The following is a 23,804-nucleotide window of genomic DNA, read 5'->3' as shown; positions in this document are numbered from 1 at the left end:
AGATGGTGGTTTCCCACATGAAAAGGAGGAAGAGGGACTCCTTGGTTGAGCCCCAGACAAGGCAGAGATCAAAGATGAGACAGCCAGATTCCCCAAGATTTGACATTTTCTGCAGAGGGTTCAGTAATTTGTGCTTTCCAACCTGTAGTTCTGGAGCTGATGCAATAATCACCATGCATTATTGCAATTATTTTGCACCCCCTCCCCCCCACCAAAAAAAAAGAGAACTGTGTTGTCTGAACTGGCCTGGGGAAGATGGTTACCAGATGCTGAGCGCACCTTGTTTTTATTTGTTCTGTCTAGCACATGAAATTTACAGAAAGGCAATAATTACTGAAAACGTTACACATGAGAGCTATCTTATTCTCTTTACAGAAATAATAGGAGCCAGGTAGGGGAAAAAGAGGGGAAAAGTGTGAAAGCAGCCATTTGGAAAGGTAAGGGCAAGTGGCCTGTTGTCCCTCCTTGTGCTACAATCCCATGTAATTTCATAAGCTAAGCAGTGTGGGTCTGTTTCCGTATTTGCATAGGAGATCTGCAAGGAGCACTATCGCTATGCTGTAGATTAGAAAGTGGTAGTGGTGACTCAGCAGCATGCACTCTTCCCTCCGATTTGCTGTTGAACCAGTGACCCAGCATGTAGTGTCTGTCTGTCTGTCTCTCTCTGTTTCTCTCAAGTCCTGGTCATGAGTGTGTAGCGCCAGGGTTCTCAAACTGGGAGTCGGGACCTCTCAGGGGGTTGCAAGGTTATTACACAGGGGGTCGCGAGCTGTCAACCTCCACCCCAAACCCCACTTTGCCTCCAGCATTTCTAATTGTGTTAAATATATAAAAAGTGTTTTTAATTTTTAAGGGGGGGTCACCAGAGGCTTGCTATGTGAAAGGGGTCACCAGTAAAAAAAAGTTTGAGAGCCACTGGTGTAGTGCTTTTTATCAGGTGGTGGTGGAGCTTGTCCTTGGTGACCTGGCCAAATTTCTTCTTGGGATAATGTCCTTCTGCTTAGCTAAAATACACCCAGAACTTTCAACTGGATACAATGGGTTTTTTTCCTTCACTTCCTGTCTCAAAACTGTTGCGTAGTGTAAAGATCAATTCAACAACTGCTGCATCTCAGGGTGTGCTGAAATGCACTCTCCATATCCCTTCCCTATCTCACAGGGTGTTGTGAGACTCTTAAAATTAAATCATGGATGGAAAGGTGGTGGAATCTCCATCCTTAGAGGTTTTTAAGGCCCATCTTGACAAAGCCTTGGCTGGGATGATTTAGTTGGTGTTGGTCCTGCCTTGAGCAAGGGGTTGGACTGGATGACCTCCTGAGGTCTATGAAAGCCCAATAGAAGTGGGAAGTATTAATACTTGTTCCCTACTTCATAGACATTTATCATGCAGTTCTGTGTTGTCAGGAGGCATAGGGCCTAATTTAACATGTGCTGCACTTTGGCTACTCTGCTGCTAAAGTAGATGCAGAAGCAGACTAAGGGCTCCATTCAAATCAAAATGGGTTTTCTGGTCATGGTACCTCCCTGGCACTTCCTGTTTAGGAGCCAAAGCTTGCAGGGTATTGTTCCCACAGAGACAAGGTCTTTAGCAAAACTTCGGGACTGGTGCAGAGTAAGAAGTCAAAGTCCTACCTCTCCACACCCACACACACCCGGTGATGTAAGAGAATGCAACTGAGCATTTTCAGAGAAGAAGTCAATATTTATGCATGGGCGAGAATCCTCAGAAGCAGATTGGTGGTTACATTGGTGCTGGATTAACCTCTTTTTAAACAAAATTATGATTGGCTTCTACAGTGCTCATTATTTGGCTGCCTGGAATCGTATATAGAGGAGGGAGGGAAAAAATCATGCTGTTCGTCTCTGCAAGATAGAACCAGCCACACCACTAACTAGTCCGACCCTCCAACCCTAAATGTGTGGTGCAGCCAAGTCATTTTCAGTGTGACAGTGTACCCCATAAGGCTTTATGGGGAGGAGGTGCTTATAAATGTATGTATGACATAACTGGAATATGTTTGGTGCTGCCTGTGCCAGGTAACATATCTCCATAAAGGTTATGGTCTACTATATCTATTCATCCTATTTGTACATATATATATATCATTTTCTACTTGAGGTTAAGAATATGGGCTGTATGCTTGCTTGGTTTCTAAGTAAGCTTTGGGAGGCATTTGGTCAGCTTCTTTAGGAAGGAATTCGCCAGGTTAAGTACCTGATCAGGAAACACCCGGGACCAACGGATAGTGTCTGAGACCATTAGGCGTCTCATGAGCCGTGCATAGTGACGGCCCACTCCACAGGTCTTCAGCACTCGCTCGTTGCACGGGTCCCAGGCACCCAGGGCCCTGACAAGCAGAGCGTCTGTGTGTACCTCGTAGCCCTTGGACCGCAGGGTGTCAGCCAGGGGGGCGTATTTTTCAAGCTTGCGGGCTCGGGCTTCACGGAAGGCTGGGGTCCTGTTTTCAAACGGGATCGTTATGTCGACCATGATGACCTTTTTTCCGACCTCGTCTGTGATGACGATGTCTGGGCGCAGCAGGCTGTCGGTGCCGGGGACGGTGCGGTTAACGGTGACTTCCCCCAGGCGCGGGTCGATGGCCTTCACCAGGCGGTCCTGGACGGCGTTGTGTCGCAGTTGCCAGGCTCTGGCGTGGGGCTTGCAACTGCATAGGACGTGGGGCAGGGTTTCGGTGATGTACCCGCACTTCCTGCAGCGCTTGTCCCGATTCCCGTGGCGGACGGCTCCGTTGAGGGGGACGCAGTTCAGCCGGGCGCGGTGTATGAACCGCCAGTCGGCGAACCGGGTGAAGCTGCCCGTGGGGAGGAAGTGGTTGCTGGAGTCCCACTTACTGGTCACCTCGAAGGCCTTACCCTGGTCTGGTTTCTTCTTCAGGGTGTCCACGTAGAGCGCGTGGACAGCGGCCTTCAGGGATCTCTCCAGCACGCCTCTGGCTCCGTGGGTGATGATGGTGTTGTCCTCTGACTCGATGCGCGGCACCAGTATTCCCAGCTCCCGTCGTTCCTCATTCCATACCCAGCGGCAGCCCAGTCGTTTCCCCAGTCGGCGTGTGGCGTTGCGGGCACGGGTCCAGAGTGAGGCGATGTCGCCTCCGTCTCGGGCGAACTCGCCGTCTAAGGAGCCGCTCAGGAAGGTGGCCACGTCTCGGTCAGAGGGAGGTCTGCCGATTCGTTTCTCGACAACGGAGCGTAGGGCAGTCATCGCGATGGTCTTCACCTTGGCGTCAGGGCACGTGAGGAGGCGGAAGGCGTGCGTGATGACCGCGATGTCGCACAGGTCTCCCATTCGGGGGACGTTAGCGCCACCGTGCCTGTGTGCGATGTAGATGAGCTCGTTGCTGGCTCTCTGGGGCAGGGACAGCCAGCTCTTGACCAGCTGCCGGATGGTGTTGTCCGCCCTGTTGAGAGGCACCTTTGCCACGGCGGATCCTCTCAGGACGAAGGCAATGCGGGGGATCAGGAAGGTGTTGAGGGCGTTGATTTTCTGCCATGGGGCCAGCAGGGATGCGTCGATCTTGGCAGTGTCCTGCAGGATCTCCCGGATGGTGTCCTCGGGGGTCTGCTGGACGCGGAAGCCCGTCGGCGTCCCGAGGTGCTGGTACGCCTGCCCCTCTGCCAGGGGGATGACGGGGGGGAACAATGCATCTTGGAATGCTCCAATCCACATAAGAAGTCTTCCTGGAGACATGCAAGATTCCATGTGGGCAATGGCTTCAGCCTGTAAAGACTGAGTCATGCAGGGACATGTGACTTGCCCAGGTGACTCCAGAACTCCATCTTGGAGCTGGACTTTGCATAGGAGGGAGGACGGGGGTCTCCTCCCACAAGAGAGAGTCTATTTAACCCTGGGGGAGACCCCTCCATTTTGTCTTCAGCTGGCTAAAGAAAGAGCCTCTCCACCCCCCCCATGATGCTTGAAGGAAACTGAAACGAAAGACAGTAACTACAGGGGTTGTGAGAGATTGCTGGACCCAGGCTAAAGGGAGATTAGCCTGTAAAAGGGAGCATGCTGGAACTGGTGAGGAACTTATCTGTATTTAGTTTGATTAGGCATAGATTTGCGCATTTTATTTTATTTTGCTTGTGACTTACTTTGTTCTGTCTGTTACTACTTTGAACCACTTAAATCCTACTGTCTGTATTTAATAAAATCACTTTTTATTTAGTAATTTACTCAGAGTATGTATTAATACCTGGGGGAGCAAACAGCTGTGCATATCTCTCTATCAGTGTTATAGAGGGCGAACAACTTATGAGTTTGCCCTGCATAAGCTTTATGCAGGGTAAAACGGATTTATCTGGGTTTAGACCCCATTGGGAGTTGGGCATCTGAGTGCTAAAGACAAGCACACTCCTGTGAGCTGTTTTTGGGTAAACTTGCAGCATTGGGACAAGTGATTCAGACCCTGGGTCTGTGTTGAAGGGGACTGGAGTGTCTAATTCAGCAAGACGGGGTGCTGGAGTCCTGAGCTGGCAGGGAAAACAGAAGCAGGGGTAGTCTTGGCACATCGGGTGGCAGCTCCCGAGGGGGTTTCTGTGATCCAACCCGTCACAGGCTTCTACAGTGCTCATTATTTGGCTGCCTGGAATCGTATATAGAGGAGGGAGGGAAAAAATCATGCTGTTCGTCTCTGCAAGATAGGACCAGCCACACCACTAACTAGTCCGACCCTCCAACCCTAAATGTGTGGTGCAGCCAAGTCATTTTCAGGTTGCATTAGGAGAATATCATTTATAGACTCATAGACTTTAAAATCAGAAGAGACCATCGTGATCATCTAGTCTGACCTCTTGCACATTGCAGGCCACAGAACCTCACCCACCCATAGGCCCATAACCTCTAGCTGAGTTACTGAAGTCCTCAAATCATGGTTTAAAGATTTCAAGTGACAGAGAATTCACCGTTTACACTAGTTTAAACCTGCAAGTGACCCGTGCCCCATGCTGCAGAGGAAGGTGAAAAAACCCCCAGAGTCTCTGCCAATCTGACCCGGTGGGAAATTCCTTCCCAACCCCAAAAATGGCGGTCAGTTAGACCCTGAGCATGTGGGCAAGACCCCCCCAGGCAGATACCTGGGAAAGCATTCTCTGTAGTAACTCAGAGCCCTCCCCAACCTGTGTCCCGTCTCCGGCCATTGGGGATCTGGCCGTTGCCGATGGGCCACATGCCATTGTAGGCAGTCACATCATACCATCCCCTCTATAAATTTATCAAGCTCAGTCTTGAAGCCAGTTAGATTTTTTGCCCCCACTTCTCTCCTTGGAAGACTGTTCCAGAACTTCACTTCTCTGATGGTTAGAAATCTTCACCTAATTTTGAACCTAAACTTGTTGATGGCCAGTTTATATCAATTTTTTCTTGTGTCTACATTGACGCTTAACTTAAATGACTCCTCTCCCTCCCTGGTATTTATCCCTCTGATGTATTTATAGACAGCAATCAGTCTTCTTTTGGGTAGGTTCAACAAGCCAAGCGCTTTAGCTGTCATAAGGTAGGTTTTCCATTCCTTGGATCATTCTAGTAGCCTTTCTCTGCACCTTTCAGTTTGAATTCATCTTTCTTAAACACTGGACACCAGAATTGCACACAGTATTCCAGATGAGGTCTCATCAGTGCCTTGGATAATGGTACTAATTCTTCCCTGTCTCTACTGGAAATACCTTGCCTGATGCATCCTAGGACTGCATTAGTCTTTTTCAGGGCACATCACATTGACGGCTCATAGTCATCCTGCAACCAATAGACCCAGGTCTTCTCCTCCTCTGTCACTTCCAACCAATAAGTCCCTAGCTTATAGCAAAAATTCTTGTTGTTAGTTCCTAAATGCATGACCTTGCACTATTAAATTTCATCCCATTTCTATTCCTCCAGTTTACAAGGTCATCCAGATCTTCTTGATTATATTCCGGTCCTCCTCTGTATTGGCAATACCTCCCAACTTTTTGTCACAAGCACATTTTATTAGCACAATCCCACTTTTTGTGCCAAGGTCAATAATAAAAATGTTAACTAAGATTGCTCCCAAGACCGATCCCTGAGGAACTCCACTAGTAACCTCCCTCAAGCCTGACAGTTCACCTTTCAGCATGAACTGTTGTAGTCTTCCCTTTAACCAGTTCCTTATCCACCTTTCAGTTCTCATATTAATCCCCAGCTTTTCCAATTTAACTAATGATTTCCCATGTGGAACTGTATCAAATGCCTTACTGAAATCCAGGTCGATTAGATCTACTGCATTTCCTTTGTCCATTTCTGCACCACTTAATTTTTGTGCCTAGAATCCTAAAGCCCTGATTCTCTAGAGCTTCAGCACAGGTCCTTATTTTTGTGCCTGTAAGTAATTGTTGGTGCATTTTATAGTACTTGGACATCTATCTGATCTACAGACAAAATCAGGTATTTAAACATTCTCAGGGTTCTAAAATGCCTGCAGTTATTTGTGGATATAAGAATTGGAGGCCTTCTGGAAAATAGGTTTGGATTTTTTAAAATATTCCTCCTTTTCTTTTAAATGGAAACTCCCCTCTGCGGGAACACTTCCCATATTCATATGCTCTAAAGGAGGCCAAACGCTTGTTAGACACCTGCGAAATGGGTAAAATGGCTGTGCACAAAAGTTTCGCCAGAGGGAAATGTGTTCCTTGGAGCGAGTAATTGGTTTGTCAGACAGTACAATGGCTTCCCCCTTCTGTAAATACACAGCATTCATTAAGGTGGGTGGCTGCCATTTTTTTTTTTTTTTTTTTTTGGTATGGAAAAGTCTGTCCAAGTCCAGTAATGTTAGAGGTCTCACCTGTAGAGACTGGCTTATACAGTAGCAGCATGAGGAAAACGGTAGTTATTTGACAGGGCTTCTCAAGGCTAAAATGCATAAAACACAGCAGATTGCAGCTGCCTTTGTCACCTTTAATATGAAGATCCCAGCATGCGTTTCTCCTCTCTGATCTACACAAAAGTTGCTCAGCTCAAGATAGGGGCTTGTTATGTCCATGGTAACATGTGTCTCTATTAAAGATGAGGGTCACAGGTGACCACCTGACTTGAGACAGAGCATTGCCTGATGAGACCTGTAGTCTCAGAGAGCCACACCTAAATTCTAAACGTGTGAGTGCCCTGTAGAACTCAGCGTGCAAACAAGCCTCATGCTGGATAACCTGGTTTTGTAATGGCAGTTTCTGTGCAGAGCTATAGTCTTTGTTTGCCTCTTCTCTCCTAAATTCCTAATCTCCCTGAGTGCTGTTCTCCTCCAGTATATTCCATCAAGTGTTTCTAATATCTAATTGCATATGACTGATGAGCCTGAACTACACGACAGTGTTGCCAAGAACCACTTTTTAGAGCCTGCTCAGCCAGTCATAACACACTGCATGACTGTTAAGAGTTTATAGTTTGTGTACATAACACCCTCTGAGTACTGGAGCGTGGTTTATCCAAATAGAAAAGAATGGAGATGAATGAATGAATGTAGGAATGACTTTTGGCCAGGAAATACTTTAATTTTAATTAGGGGAAAGGGGCTGAGAGGGGCATGTGGAGTCTTTCTTCTCTCACTAAAGACAAGACTAATGAGTTTACAGCTGTGGGCTCGACCTCAGAGCATCCCACATAATGCTAGCGCTGAAATGTTTTGATTTGTTAGAAGTGTGATGTTAGACCTGATAACCTTACATTAAAAACAGTGAAATAAAGGGAAACATCTGACTAGGGAGGAATCCATTTTTTTCTTTGTTTATTTTCCCCCCCCCCCTTTCCCTTTCAGCTGCCTTCATAGAGAAACAAGTTCAGACAGCTGCCCAGCCCATTCACGCAGGCCCCAGCTCTTTGCAGAAAGATTGGTCTATTACTAAAAAAAGAACAGGAGTACTTGTGGCACCTTAGAGACTAACAAATTTATTAGAGCATAAGCTTTCGTGGGCTACTGTAGCTTTCCCGCATCACCATAGCTTTCTCTCACCTCTCCACTGAGTGCCCATTTTAGGAAATAAGCGATGGAGCCAATTGATCACCACCACTGCTATTAAAACGGGGGACTCCCAGTCCTGAGAGTCACATTAAGGGACCCGTATCCCACTGTGAATGAGGACTTGTCAGATCTAGGCATTTTGTTCAATAGCCTGTTTGTGCAAGAGCACTCCCATCGCCATTAAGAAAGTGATAATCATTGTTTAGAAATGATGATTTCTCCCTCCACAGGGCAACAAAATGTTTAAATCTTTATTGCCATCTGTGTTATTCCTGATCAGTCTCAGTAAATCGGGTCTGTAGAGAAAGGATGTTTTGAGAAAGACTGAAGCAAAATAGGCATTAAACACCCCAGCCTTCTTGATGTCACTGGTTCTTTCCTGCTAAGTAGTGAACATATACATTCCTTCATCTTTCTCTTATTAGTAATGTATTTATAGAACCTCTTCTTATTGCCTATTGTCTTGTACTCCTGCTTAGCAATTTGTCCATGTTTCCACTTTTTATAGTATTCCTTTTTGATTTTCAGGTATTTAAAGAGCTCCTCTTACTGTTCTTCCTATCATTTCTTGGCATTGGGATAGTTTAAAGTTGTACCTTTTAATATATAGTCTCTGAGAAAGTGTTAGCTCTTCTGAACTCCTTTTTCTCTTGGGTTTTCTTCCCATGGGACCTTACCTACCAGTTCTCTGAGTTGGTTAAAATCTGCTTTTTTGAAGTCCATTGTCTTTATTCCGCTGCTCTCACTCTTTTCTTTCCTTAGAATAATGAAATATATCATTTCATGATCACTTTCCCAAGTGGCATTCTATCTTCTCATTCACAACTAATTCCTCCTTGTTAGTCTGAATCAAGTCTAAAATGGTTGCCTCCCCCAAATTACTTCCTTCTCCAACAAGAATTTGTCCCCAATACATTCCAAGAACGTATTGAACATTTTGTGTTTCACTGTATTACTTTTCCAACAGAGGTCTGGGTAGTTAAGTCCAGTGGCGTAGCCAGGGTTGCTGCCAAGGAGGAGCAGTGGAGAAAAAAGGCGCATGTCCTTCGGCGGCATTTCGGCGGCCCTGGCATGTGCCGAAATGCCGCCGAAAGACGGAGCGGTGCATGCGCAGGGCTGCCGAAAGACGGAGTGGCGCACCGCCGAAATCACGGACGAGTGGAAAAGGCGCCACTTGGGGAATTCTGGGCTTGGGGGGAGCAGGCACTCCCCCTGTTCCCCCCCTAGCTACGCTACTGGTTAAGTCCCCCATTACTATCAGGTCTTGTGTTTGAGATATTTGTTGTTTGTTTTATAAATGCCTCATCCACCTCCTCTTCCTGATTTGGTGGTCCACAGTAGACCTTTATGATGACATTGCCCCTGTTTTCGTCACCCCTTTTTATTTTTACCCAGTGACTTTCAACTGGTCTGCTTCTCACCTCCTTCTGGACCTCAAATGTATAAATTCTTGGTGTATGATGCAACACCTCCTCCCTTTTGAACCTGTCCTTCCTGAACAAGCTATATCCTTCAATATCAATATTCTAGACATGAGATTTATCCCACCAAGTCTTTGTGATGCCAATAAAAACATTTTGCATGTGTACTAAGACGTCCAGTTCTTCCTGCTTATTCCCCACACTCCTGGCATTTGTTTATCAACATCTAATAAATTGAATAGATTCCCCCACTGTTTTCCCTTGTTCCTCCTGTGCCCTTATTGTAATTTTCCATTCCCGCCCTCCCCCGCCTCCAACTTCCTGACTTCGGTGTAGGTCACCTTTTTTTATACTTGCCTGTGGGCTTTTGTCACCTGACTTCTTTGAACCTAATTTAAAGTCCTCCTCTCTAGGTAAGATGCTCTTCCCCTTCTTTGTCAGGTGGACTGCCATCTCTTCCCACCAGTCCTCCTTCACAAAACAGCATCTGTGTTCCCACTACTCAGATTTTGAAGCTCTCCTTTTACAGTGTGAAGTTGTTCTGAGCCATTGTGGCTGTCAAGCCAGTCTCCCACTCTGGTGATCAACACCACTGGGCCTGCTGAGTCGACAGCCAGCCAGGCTGAAACAATAGAGCAAGTTAATGGAGCAAAATAACCATCAGTGTTTCCCATTAAAAGTAATTTTTTATATAGTGGCTGTAATTTTCTCCCAGCTCACTCAAACACCTCACAGAATAAACAGTTTCTGTATTATCCCCTTGTAAATGAGACCACAGGATCATAAACTTTAATTTGTTGTTTTTGGCTGCTCTCAGGTTTGGCAGACAATTAAACCAATTCATTAGTGAGTTCAGAGGCACATTTTTTGGCCATGCCTTGCTTCAAGGGCTATGTGAGGCAATCCAATGAGCTCATCCACTGCAGGGTGCAAAAAATGTCCAGTATCTTTGTCACATGATGCCTCAATACCGTATAATTTCCTAGATGCATTCTGCGTGGGTTTTTTTGCCCTTCACATTGGTTTGCAACATCCAGAAGCTGTGTCGCTGTTGGAGGCTGGGTAGCCCACTGGGCTGATTTGTTGGACAAAGTCTATGTTGATCAGTAGGATGAATATCACTTGTGATAGATGGGGCTTAAGGTTTACATTTAGGGAGTGGGCCAATAAACTGCCCCAGAACAGTTCACACCTGAGGTTTGGGGAATTCTGATTTGTATATGAGCTTTAGAGCTCTCCCCACAAGATGTAAATAATTCATCAACAATTCCTTGGATGTCCAAACTAATTTCAGAATCCCCAATTCCAGCTGGAGAATCAAGGCTAGACTGTCAACCCAGCTAGATTGTCTCTCTGATTTTAACCTTTTGTTGCTATCAGTTTAATATATAATGAGGATAGAGGTTGCTTTTAAAACAAAAGACTTAATATTATTTTTATGAAGGCAATAGGGCCCAGATCTGACCAGTCTTAAAACTGCAATCTGTTGGGGATGCGCTCTGGATATTTTTAATTTCTCAGAAACTGTAGTGTTTTTTTTAAATAGCTCCTAGTTTTGTAACCTCTACAAACTCCCCATGGTTTTGTTCTTCTTCCTCCTGACTGTAGCTGCATTTTACTTTTCTCAGAGCAGTGATGTCCATCAGCATTCTCATTAGTTTAAGAAGGCAGATGATCTCTTTAGTGGTCTCTGGGGTAAGTATGAACATTTATGAGGGAAGAAACCTCTTTGATTGTGTCTTTCTCATATTTCTTTGCTGACACAGAGACTACCACACGGCTTCCTGTATCTGACTGGATTAATTCATTTGGGACAAGTGCATGCTTAATTTGTCCCAGAGCTTGCCAGGGCTGAGCCCCGGCCCCTCTAGGGGCTTGGCAGTTCATAGCCTCGGCACCTCTGGGCTTGCCGCATCAGTTATGAAAGTAAAAAGAATTGCTTGAGTCCCAGCACCTAATTGTTTGAGCCCTGGCACTTCTTTCATTACAAATTATGCACTGGTCAAGTGCTAGCTGTGGTAGCCCTTACACAAGGTGTTGGATACATTCTTAGATGCAGGTGTGGCATTATTAGCAGATGGTAAATACTGGGGGAGGAGGGAAATAACCTTACTTTCAGGAAGGGGCCTGAAATGCTTTAGGTCAGTTTTCCTCCAATTTTCCTTCTACAAACCAGATGCTCTTAAACATCATCTTCCTCCCCCTCCAAGAAGCATAATGCCCCACTGCCTGGTTCTCTAACCCAACAAACCACCAAGAAAGGTTTTGTGGTCCACAGATCCCAGGCTGAGATCCACTCTAGAAGAAAGTATCTTACGTGATGTGTGTTAGGCATGAGAAAGGAGTTGACCTCATGCTACAACAGAAAAAAAGTTCCAGGATCTCAACTCCCACCTAGTCATAAAGAAAGGGGGTCATGCCCCCTGAGACCTGGTCACAACTCACCCAGCTCCCAGAACTTATGGCTCCTTTGCTGAGATCATTTAAGCCCAATTCTCTCCCAAGGCAAGATTTTTTGTGCGTGCAAAGCCTTCTCTGAGGATAGCGCTTAAGAAAAGAGTTTCCGAGGGAAAATAAAATTGCACCCAATATAAACACTATGAACGAAATGTTTTGAGCAATGAAACCAAACAGCATCTCAAACTCTATTTTTCTGACTGGTGTCTTGAGCTTGTACTGGCTTAGCATACAAAAAGTTTTCCTTTAATTTTTACTTTAAGTGAATGGGTTGTCGAGAGCAAAGCTGGGAAACGTCCCTCAGGAGTTGGCGCTCCAGCTGTCTCTCCCTTAGCTTGTAATCCTTGTGACATTTGTCAGGAGGCTGCTCACCACCACAGTAACATGGATCCCACAGGGTGGAGGAGGGAGATCCAAGCCCTTCTCTGTCATCTACTTGAAACTGCTGACAAAGCAAAAGTTTCAAGTAGCAAAGCAAAAACCAAGAAGCCTTGTTTATAGAGAGCGAGCTCCCGCAGTTTTGAGCACAACTAGTGCAATCAAAAATGTGTCCCACCATTCTCATTAAGAGGCAAAGTAAACAGATATGACAGGTGTGGGCGAAGATCCTCTTTTTCATTGGTTATGTAAACACTGAGATACAGCCTAGGCTATTCTCATGTGAAGACCTCAGGTAGCTCACAATTGAGAAGAGAGGACTAAGTCTTTACCTGACCTCTGTTGTGTGTGGCAGGGGATGTGTAAATAGACAAAGTACCTTTCTTAATTTAGGAAAAGAATGAGAGTTTTGTGGATAAAATGTAGACCTGTGCCTGGGGAAATCTGGGTTCAATTTCCCGTGCTGCCACTGCCTTCCTGTATGACCTTGGGCAAGTCACCTTGTTCCAACTTTTCCAGGTAGGGTGCCTAACAATGAACAAATAGAAGTGGCCTTGTTTCTGAACTGATTTCAGTGGGCATTCAACACCTGAAAATCTGGCAACCTATTAGGTGCCTACATTTGTTTCCCCCCGCTGCAAAATGGGGATGATATTTACTTCATAAGTGCTTAGAGATCTAGGAAAGAAAAATGCTACATAGAACTAGATATTGCTATAAGGGTAACTTTACATTATTTGCTTATCGTCAGAGGCTCCAGTTTGAAAATGTTCTTGATCTCAGTGTGTAACAGTGTTCCTGGTATTTGTAAAATGCAGATGAGATGACCAGGCTCCTGCTTCCAGATGGAAAATGAAGGGATAGGGGGTGAGAGGAAGGAAAAGTGTGGTTTTCTCGCAATTATTCTGTTGGGGCAGGTGAAGAGAGTAGAGGGGAAGCCACCTTCTCCCACCCTGAAACCCTGCAGGTGCTCTGTGCCGCCTCATCAGCTGTGGAGCTCCCTAGCCTCCGTGCAGCTCCATTATCTTTGCTGGAGGAGGGCTGCTTTCTCTCAAAGTTGCATGGCTTTGGCCTGGCTTTTGTAAAGTTCTCTTGCAGACTAGCCACTTGAAGGAACTCATGAAAATGACAGGGTGGTCAAGTGCATGTGTGAATAGAGGATCTGTCTCTGGGCCAGTCACACGTTGACACCCAACCCTCTTCAAAACTCTTAGTAAGCGCCCCTTACTTCCACTCCAGTCCTTGAACTAGCTGTTCCCTGCATGTACATTTGGATCCACAGGTGGATAGCAGGTGTGGGGAGGGACATTGATGGAGAAGAGTGGGGCATCCATTTTTTTCATCTTACCTACCTGTGCACCCTTTCATGATGCCTACCAAAGGCAGACCATATCTGTCTGTGCCAGGTGACTGGCTACCTGCTGTCTGAACGATTAAGCTCTGTAAATCATGCAAGCTAGCTTCAAGCGTAAAAATGAGTACACTTCCCCTGCTGAAAGAGGCTGCATCCTGGGACTTGTTTTTTAATGGCCATTTAGTGAGACAATCCTGCATATCACTATTTTGACCCGTCCTAGTTAAATAAGGAAGAAAACAGAGGGTGGTTGATGATAAATAGGCCAATTAGGGACGATTAATGGAATAGAAGGGTCTTTCAAGAAGACAAAGAAATTGTTTTGCCAACACCTGCAAAGAGGTGTCTTAGAGCAATCTGCGCAGAAGTGGCTAAGTACTCTTTCAACGGCAGGGATCGGAGGCAATGAAGGAGTACCCCTTTTCTTCTGCTGCAGGTTGCCTTGAAAGGCTTGGGGGCGGGAGGGGAAATCCTGTGGATTATGCTCAGACCACTGTTTGGCTTTTCATTATGTTCAGCAATGGAAGTCTGTAATTTAGGCTCGTAAATCTGTAATGTATAGAGTCCCCTGGCCCTCAGGCTTTTATTTCTTCTATTTCATGTAATACAGTGTTACCAGAAATGGCATCTTCCAGATAAAATATTGATTTCTGTGGCATCTAAGTAGGGATGATGACACTTCAGTGCTCTGATATCTTTCAGGAGGGGCAGGAAGGAGCTAACTCGGTATAGAGTGTTACCTTGGCCTTCAAGAACTCTGTTAAAAGTGGAATCCATCACCTCCCATATTGTTCCTTAGGAGGGAGGTAGATGTTGATGCTATTTGAGAACGAATATCAGGGCTAATAGCTCCAGAAAACTTGTGTGTATCTGATAAAGCCACTTGCCAAAATCTGACTTACCTTTATTTCCCAGGTTAAACGCCTCCCGACCCACAAAGAGAAATCTACCTTTAAAAACCCAAGTAAGTGAGGTGATAGTGCAAGGGGATAATCAATTTCACCTAAGAAATTTGGATACTTGATCTTGATTCATGGGTGGGCCAGCATCTACCAGCATAAAGCACTATAGAGATCCCATGCACAATAATAAGGAATAACAATACAGCAATCAAAAATCCTCATTGCCTGTGCTCCATGCATTCTGCTGAGAATTCAAAACAAGTGTCCTATCAGCAGCTCTTTCTGTGAAGCATTGACAATGATATAACATCTGTCACAAAGCAAGAGGTTGCTTTCCAAATCAGGGGCTGGAATTAGCTGCGTGAATTCATTGAAGATCATGGGAATGTCAAGCATTTCCTTTTGTATTAAGCTTCACTCTTGCAAGGGGAAGGATTACTCTACTTCCAGCAGGTGAGGCTTGGGGGATGCTCATCTAGCTATTTCTGGCTCAAGAGAATATACAATTTGTTCCTCTCTTTGAGGGCAATCGAGAGTAAAAAGGGATTGCTTCCTTCAATGAGTGGCTGCAAAGCCTCTCAAAATTAATGCAAAAGGTAGATTCTACATAGTTGCCACCCCTCCCTCAAAGTTACATGTACTTTATAAGTTTTATTACTGAATCTGCATAGGCATAAATAACAGGGGATGAATCACTTGATGATTACCTGTTTTGTCCATTCCCTCTAAAGCACCTGGCATTGGCTACTGTCCGAAGACAGGATACTGGGCTAGATGGACCATTGGTCTGACCCAGAATGGCTGTTCTTAAGTACTAACTGCCAGATGAGCCAGGGAGATAACTTTAGTGTTCTGGATGGAAGGCAAGTGTGTATGAAGGAGGCTGCGGGAATCAAGGCAGGGGATAACTAGAGGATGGACCAGTGCTTTTTTTAATTTTTATTTATTTCAGCAGTCGGCACAAAGGAAGAGCCAGATTTTTAAAATGTGAAAAGTGGTTTCAAGCTTTGAAGAGAGTCTGGGTATGTGGAGCGAAGACAGAAATACAAAACATGATCCAAAGTGTAGGAGCCTAAATTATGGGAATAAAATGGAAGTGTGTGCAGCTATGGAGAGAGGAAGAATTAAGGTGCTTTTGTTAGGTCATGTTTGTATTCAGCCAGCCATCCAGGATGACCTCGCAGAGAGAGAGTTGGATATGTAGCATTGTGCAGAGACAGAGTTGAGCCATCAGCAGAAAGTCAATAGTTGGATCCATGTGAATGGAGGTAGTTCCTTAGGAATAAGGGGTGAAGGAAGGAAGAACAGATCCCTTTCACAAATGCATTAATTACTAGAAGAAATAGTGCGTGTGAGACTATGTATTTGCTGGCTACACCTGAATCCATTAGAAACCTCAAGGCCAGCACAACAGACTATATAATTAGTCTATTTTGGGTTTAGCTAAAGGCTCTGCCCGAGTGCCAGCTACTTCTCAGGAAAGCTATTACAGCTAACTGACTTTATCGGAGCGTTTTAAGTTTCCCTGCCCTTTGCTCAATAGAATTCTACAGGCCAAGTCTGCTATGGAGATTATTTTCCCTGAGAACTTAGAAGCTAATGTGGTCTGATTCAAGCAAACGACCTAGATTGGAACGTCTGAATTCACATGCTGTCTAGTAGTGGAATAGGGGTGGGTTCATACAGTATTGTAACATCTATAGTCTTGTGGCTTTGGCAAGATGAACTTTTCTAAAGGAGCTATCCGAGTTCCTCTTTTTTTTTGTTCAGTCTAAGTTGATGAAAATGTGCTCTTGATTTCCCTTTGTCCCTTTTTTCCCTAGAACAGGCATCCACTTTTGTCTAACTCAAGGAGTCTGACTCATAATTTGCTCATTTCCCCCCTGCTGGTTCAGACATGAGGTTGACCTAGGAGATGGATGTAAGACTCTCTGATCAAAAGCCTGACATGATTCTTGAGTGCTGGGGTCTCCCTTTCCTTCTGAAACTGTTGGGACATTCCATTTCTGCTTATTTTGGCTTCTCTAATTTCTTTCCTTTGCTCCTTCTGTAAACTAATGAATGATAATGAGGCCCAAAGATGATGATGTGCATATTCAAAATCTGAGAATTCCTGCTATGACAGCCTGGACAACTGAGGAGTTCTAGAGGCGTAGCTACACTACACTTTTTTTTTGTTTTAATCTTTTAAGTTAATGTGGATGCTTCCCAGATGTTTGTTCTTTAGGTGAGGGATCAGCAGATTTGCCTTATTGTCAAATTATTTAATGCTTATTTTTTTGCCATGTAAATTTGAGGATTCCAACAATCCCCTATTTAGGAATTAGCTTTAGCCTATAATCCACTGTCTCTACCCAACCAGTCAGATGGATATTCAGTATAGTTTTTCATTATTTGACCATTAAATTAAAAAAAAAGGTGCCTGTAACTGTTTATGAACAGAAGATAGTACATTCTGTGACAAAGTTCCTCCTCTATCTTGGTGGGTCCTGCGCTTATTGGCAGATTTTCTTGCCTCAGAGATTCACCATGTGGGTTGGGGAACAGCCCAGAGACCTTCCCCTCTGGAAGAACCCACAGTCCAGGTCAATTGGGAGGTTTGGGGGGAACCCGGGCCTGCCCTCTACTCCGGGTTCCAGGCCAGGGCCCTGTGGACTGCAGCTGTCTATAGTGCCTCCTGTAACAGCTGCATGACAGCTACAACTCCTTGGGCTACTTCCCCATGGCCTCCTCCAAACACCTTCCTTATTCTTACCACAGGATCTTCCTCCTGGTGTCTGATAATGCTTGTGCTCCTCAGTCCTCCAGCAGCACACCCTCACCCTCTCAGCTCCTTGCGCCTCTTGCTCCCAGCTCCTCACTTGCACCACAAACTGAAGTGAGCTCCTTTTTAAAACCCAGGTACCCTGATTAGCCTGCCTTAATTGATTCTAGCAGCTTCTTAATTGGCTCCAGGTGTCCTAATTAGCTTGCCTGCCTTAACTGGTTCTAGCAGGTTCCTGATTACTCTAGTGCAGCCCCTGCTCTGGACACTCAGGGAACAGAAAACTACTCATCCAATGACCAGTATATTTGCCCTCTACCAGACTCCTGTACCCCACTGGTCTGGGTCTGTCACAATTCATAATTATAAACCTCATGCCAGGAAGCCAACTGTATTCCAGTTGGTACATAAACGCTCCTGGTGTCTCAGATAAAAGGAGAGTTAATGTAGACAAGAGCTTATTTCCCTCTCCTTGTTCTTTCTGTAACTAGACCTTCCAGTGAAAGCAATGAGATTGCTGAATTCCACGCACTTCCTTCAGAAGCTGCCAATACCACTGCTATTTTTCCACTAAGTCCCACCTCTACCAGCGAGTGGGGGAAAATCTCCCAGATGATGGCTGAAAATGGAAGAATCAAAAGTGAGGGTGGGAAACTGAAAGAGCATAAATGAAGCAGAAGTTTTTAACAACCAGAAAGATCTGTGTAGTACTCCCCTCTAGTAAGAGAAGGCTCAGCTGGGGTAGCTAAAGGAGTAAAGCTGAGTTAATTTCTCTGTTTAGTGTAATAATACGATTAATCATGATGAACTGTTTTGCTATGGAAGTTGATGAACAGTACTGTATAATTCCATAGGAATTCCATTGTGGTGCAGCGTTAATGAACCATTGCTGTTACACTTTCACATAATGCTTCACAATACAGTAAACGGCAAATCACAGACTTCCTTTGCTGTTGTGACAGATTGAATACCATTAATGATGAATTCTTCTGGCACTCATGTGGGTGCAATATGTAATTCTTTAGGAATTCCATTGTAGCTGGCCACTAAATTAATGCCCACTTATTAAGTATTACATGGACTGTTACTGTACAGTAGGCTTTTAACTGGATTGCATACAATCTTGTTGACATTTCTGAGCATTCAAAAGATATAGCTATACAATCTTTTTAATGGACACTAAGGTTGTAACATGCTGAGTTTGCCTCGGGCTCTACTGTAAAAGTGTTGTCAAACAAGATGGCCCATTGCACAATGGTGGTGGAAGAGAATTTCAATGCCAACATTATCCATGAGCCAAGATTACTAATAGCTCTTTGTGCTGAGGCCAACACACTTTTCACTTCCACCATGTGTTATACATTTCTCCAATTTCTGGTGGGGTAGCAGGTGCTGATTTTTAATGCCTATTTTATTTTGTCTCCTTTCCCATCAGCCTAAAGACCATGCTTTTTTTTTTACACTGAGTAATTTAGTCACACACAAACTTAAAAACAGAAGCTGTAACATGCTGTTAAAACAGCCTTGCCCACTGTTAAATAAGTTAGTTATTGATAGGAAGGAGGTAAGGGGAATTCAGAGTGCCCCCACTCCCTGCAGATGTCTGCTATCAGCCTAAGGGGGAAATACATGAAAATGCATGTGACGAACCGAGCTTCTGGGCTGTAACCTTCCTATTCTCCCCATGGCTATGCCAGCAGCATTGTTCTTTAAGCAAGCTGTTGCACAGAGGGTGCCCATGAAACAACTACATTTTTACTCCCCCCCCCCCCCAACTCCAAAAGGTGGCATAAACCTGTATGTGCTACAGAGACATCTATAACTTGTAGTTACGGTTTTTGTATGAGGAAGTGCCACTCTCTGCACAGGGTAAAACTTGAGCTGCTTCATACACCAGCTATTCTAGCAGCTGTCAAAGTTCTTAGTTCTGATACCTTTGATATTGTGTCTGAAGTGCTAAGAGCTAAATCCTTGGCCAATGGGCAAGGTTCTTAGGGTAAGGGGATGCTAATCAAGGAAAGATTTTTAAACAAACCCCTCAACCTCTTCATCACACGGTGGCTGGGCCATCAAAGCACCTGAAGCACTATTGGTATTAAAGGGCTCAGCACATCTGTCGATAAACCATTAGCTTCAAAGTCACGAGGACTAGCTATGACACACAAACACTCAACTACCTTTTTTCATCCAAAATCAATGTTGTATTTATCTTCATTGATCTACAAGGAAACTGAATGTTTAAAATTACAGGGGTGCAGGGGGGAGGTTGGGAGGGGGAGGGAGGGAAACGAGATACAGAGTCAAGGAAAGAAAATAGTAGCAGATGGCTGAATTAACTAGAGAGTAAAAGCCCAGGATATATAAAACATGGATACTGAAAAATAAAATAAAGGATGGGGAAATGGTACAGCAAGTAAAACATGGCAAAATTTACATATGAATGAAAAGTAAAATTTGAAATAAAAATAAAAATCATTCCAAAAAGCCAGTTCAAGGCAGAACCACACTGCAACAAACATTTGCTTATGGTCTTCATGTAATAGAGATAATACATCAGAATTTCTTTTTTTAAAATCAACCATTAGACTTTTTTGCACTCCTAAAATTCTACTTTGTCTTGTATACAGATTCCAGTAAGAACACTGCACAATTAGCACAAGGGGTCCACGGAAAATTGTCCTTGCTTGCCAGCGAGCCTGCCCACAACACAAAAAAAAAAAAAAAAAAAAAAAAAAAAGAGGAAAAAAGAAAAAAAAATTAAAGGGTCTGCCGCATGGGTACTGTGCCAGTTCCATCTGTTTTTGCCATCTTGAAAAGTAGGAAACCAAAATCTCCTCCCAGGAGCGTCTCTTCCTTGGTGAACTGTCCCTTGTGTTTGTACAAAAAAAATGCAGTCTTTTTTTTTTTTGTTAAACACAAGCATCCTTCTTTCTGTTCACATGCCATTTCCATTCTGTCTCCAGAGTTGCAAGTTGTTTTGTTTTTTTGGGTGTTTTTTTTTTTTTTTTTAAATCTTCCTCCCCCCAACATCCACTTAGACCTGCCTCCAAGTTCTTGCATAGTTGAAGTATATATGCTGCACTTAGCTTTCTGAGTGTGTATTTCTGACTGTGACAAGAATGAGTTGTAACCATGTTAACAAATAACCAGAGTGGTTCTAGAAACCTTTTTTTTATAAAGTCTACCTATGTTAAGAATTTAATATTGGTGTACATTTATATTAACAGAATATTTACAGTTTGTTTTCTTTGTTTGTTTTGTTTAAAACAAGAAGTCAAAAAAAATTCCTCTTAAATTTCTGCATAATATTATAAGGCAAAAAACAAACAGTTTTGTACATTATTATTATTAATAATAATATTTTAATATATATCTGTAACTTCGGTTCCAAAGTACCAAGATAAGTGATCGATTGGCCTCAGTTAGGGAACCTCACAGTGGACTGTAAGAAACTACAGTATTTCCATAAATAATACTTTAAGAAACCCTGGGTAATTTTCTTAAGGAGCTGAGGCATTTTAAATGCAAATTTAACTAAAAGCAAAATTTCTCTTTTTTTAAGTGAATAAAGAGCACAGAATTAAAAAAAATACAAATCCATTAAAAATGTTTCTCACATTTGGGAAAAAATGTACAAACTTGATATTTTTAATAACTAATTTTAGCACAGAAACAAAAAAAAAATCAATACCTATATATATTAAATTCCCATTCTTAGCAACCTTCTTGTTGGAAAGTTTGAAACCCCATACCCCATTATTTATGGAACTGTGCTTAACTTCTATAAATTTTACATTTAAAAAAAAATAAAAAAAAAAAGGTTACAGCAGTGCATTTTGTAAAAGATTTTTGTTGTTCTATATACAGCCAAGTTTAAAATTCACCCTGTGGGGGACTATCGTGCCTCTACTTCTTTGGGGTTCCTAGAGGGGGAATAGTCCCTGGACTCTGAGTTTGTGAGTGGGGTAGTCCTGCGTGGGGAGGCAGGTCTAGTACTGCTTGCTGGTACCAAAGGGGGCGGGGCACTCAACGCTGCGGTTGGTGGGTTCCTATTTAAAATTCCATTGTGCATGGCAGTGGATGGACTGAGTCTGGGGTAATGCATCCCGCTTAAGTGAGGCATGAACGATGGCATGTGTGCCAGATGACTTTCGATAGGGGACGAGTGCAGGTGGTGCATTCTGGCACGTTCAAGTTCTTCCCGTAAGTGCAAGCGCTCCCTCTCCTCCACTTGCCGCAACCGCTCCTGCTCTCGGCGAGCTTCAAGAAGGTTTTCATGGTTATAGTCGTGCGGTTCTCTGTCTCTGTAAGAACGCTCATGGTCATAAAATCCAGAGGTGGTAGGGAACCTGTGGATGGGATCTGTCCGGAGCTGGAAGTCCATTCGACGATGCAAGTCTAAGCTCCGGTAGGCATCTCGCAATGGGTCCCTCACTGGGTCCCAAGAAAATCCAGGATGTGGCAGTCTCTCCCTTCCAGACAAAGGATTCATGCCCATGAGAGGGGTCATCATTCTGCTGCGGTCTAGAACATTCATGTTGTTCATCTGGTGAACGCTACTCATGGAGAGAGGCATTGTGGCGGCCATAGAATGGGGCAATGGTAATCCATGCAAAGAAGGTGGTGGCGGATGTTCCACTGTTCTGGAATGCTGTGAAGGTTCAGATCCCACCACCAGCACATCACTGTCCTCCTTGCGCTCCTCTTTGACCTTGATGTCATTTTTAATCTTCTGGAGGTCACTTGGAAGCTCTGGCTTTCTCTCTATATCTTTGTTCATTAAATTGCTAAGTTTCAAGCTCTCGCTTAGTGCAGGTTTGCTGTAGGGAGATACAGACTGAATTACTGGCTTCGTGTTGTCCTCAGAGGGTCTCTTATCATGGCTTGGAGTTTCCTTCACGGGGGAACGGCTCTCTTTTATCTTGTGTTCTGTTATGGGCGGCTCTCTCAGTCGGTCAGGGTGCTCTCTCTCTGGTTCTTTGGACCTTTCCCTTTCACCAATGCTAACTTGCCTGATGGGATCGCTGGAGGTCTGACTGTTGCTGCGGATGAGGTTGCTGATCTGATGGGTCACAGGAGCTGATGCCGGTGAGGATCTATTTGAATGTCTGTTTTTATCCATGAGATCCCTGTGTAAAGAGAAAATACCTTATTGTTGGTGTGTGCTCGTTTACAACAAACACCTACGCCAACAATGAACAGAACTATATTCTAGTCAATAAAGTATATGTTACTATTAAAATTGTGAGCCAACATCGACCTTCTGAAAATGAGGGACTAACAGCTTTGGCTAGCAGCAGGTATAGTAGTGTTAAATGCTGAGCACTATCTTGCAGCCGGCTATTCCAGCTATGGACTGCACATGAGCACTTGTTTGGTGACTTGCAAAATGGAACATGAATATGAGAACACCAAAGTCACCTTTCACAGGTGACCTTATCTCAATTTAAACTTTAGTCTCCTTAAAAGACAGGCTAGTGGAGGGCCAAAAGGGTCAATAGATTATTTAAAAAATATTTTTCTAGACTGTGCCAGCCAGGGAGTAATCATTATGCTATCAATCAATAAATACAATTTATTACCTAGGGATATTAGCCATTAATTTTCTAAGATCTGCTTGAGCTACCTCGATGGCTGCACTGATGCCATGTGACATGCATCTAAGACAGACACAGATACTGCATCTGTTGGCAACTTAGCCTTGAGTTCTATGCACAGTTACACTAAATACTTGATAAAACAAATCCATCTTAAACTCTCCTATCTTGGGGCTTGAGCAGCCTGGACATGAGGTAACATTTTTCCTAGGGAGCAGCAGATCTGCTTTTTAGTTCAGTTTAACTGAGCTCAGTGTTGCAATTTCAGTAGTTATATAAGCTGATAAGAAAAAATGCCAGACACGGGAGATATATGCACATGAAACTGATTGATCAGACTGCCTTTCAAGAAGGGCTGCTGTGAGGCACAGACAGTTTAATGCACTGGTGCTGACTAAATGAGGCAGGTCTCTCACACAAGCAGGGATGATATCCAATGTTTAGAGTGGGAATGGGAGGCAGGAGAGTGGGGTTGTATTCCCAGCTGTGCCACGGATGTGTTGTTTGACCTTGGGCAAATCAATTAACCTCACTGTACCTCAGTTACTCCTATCTCTAAAAGGGGAGGAAGGTAAGTAATGCTCACCCTTTTCAAAGCACTTTGTGATCTTTGGGTAAAAGGTACGCTAACCGCAAAGTACGAGACAACTGAGAAACTTAATGATGCTCAAGCTTTTTGTTGGGTTACTGCAGGGGTAGGCAACCTTTCAGAACTGGTGTGCCGAGTCTTCATTTATTCACTTTAATTAAAGGTTTCACGTGCCGGTAATACATTTTAACGTTTTTTTAGAAGGTGTCTCTCTCTAAGTCTATATTATATAACTAAACTATTGTTGTATGTAAAGTAAACAAGGTTTTCAAAATGTTTAAGAAGCTTCATTTAACATTAAATTAAAATGCTGATCTTACGCCGCCAGCCTGCTCAGCCCGCTGGGTGTGGGGGGGG

General features: G+C 44.0%; 1 protein-coding gene across 9 annotated transcripts in view; it reads right to left on the bottom strand.

Moving 5' to 3' along the window:
• Window positions 1-19,439: 19,439 nt before the first annotated feature.
• Window positions 19,440-23,804, bottom strand: part of FBRSL1 (fibrosin like 1) — a 714,791-nt gene continuing 710,426 nt past the window's right edge. For all 9 annotated transcript variants that reach the window (XM_024218289.2, XM_024218285.2, XM_024218290.2 and 6 more), the window contains one exon: window positions 19,440-22,390. In XM_024218289.2, coding sequence (XP_024074057.2) covers window positions 21,157-22,390 — 1,234 coding nt within the window. In that variant the 3' untranslated portion in view covers window positions 19,440-21,156. The remainder of the gene's footprint in view (window positions 22,391-23,804) is intronic.

This window comes from Terrapene carolina, unplaced genomic scaffold (assembly GCF_002925995.2).
Source record: "Terrapene carolina triunguis isolate 2854851 unplaced genomic scaffold, T_m_triunguis-2.0 Scaffold234, whole genome shotgun sequence".
In the NCBI taxonomy this organism is placed as follows: domain Eukaryota; kingdom Metazoa; phylum Chordata; order Testudines; family Emydidae; genus Terrapene; species Terrapene triunguis.
The sequence above is the reverse complement of the archived record's forward strand: the minus strand, read 5'-3'. Positions and strand labels throughout refer to the sequence as shown.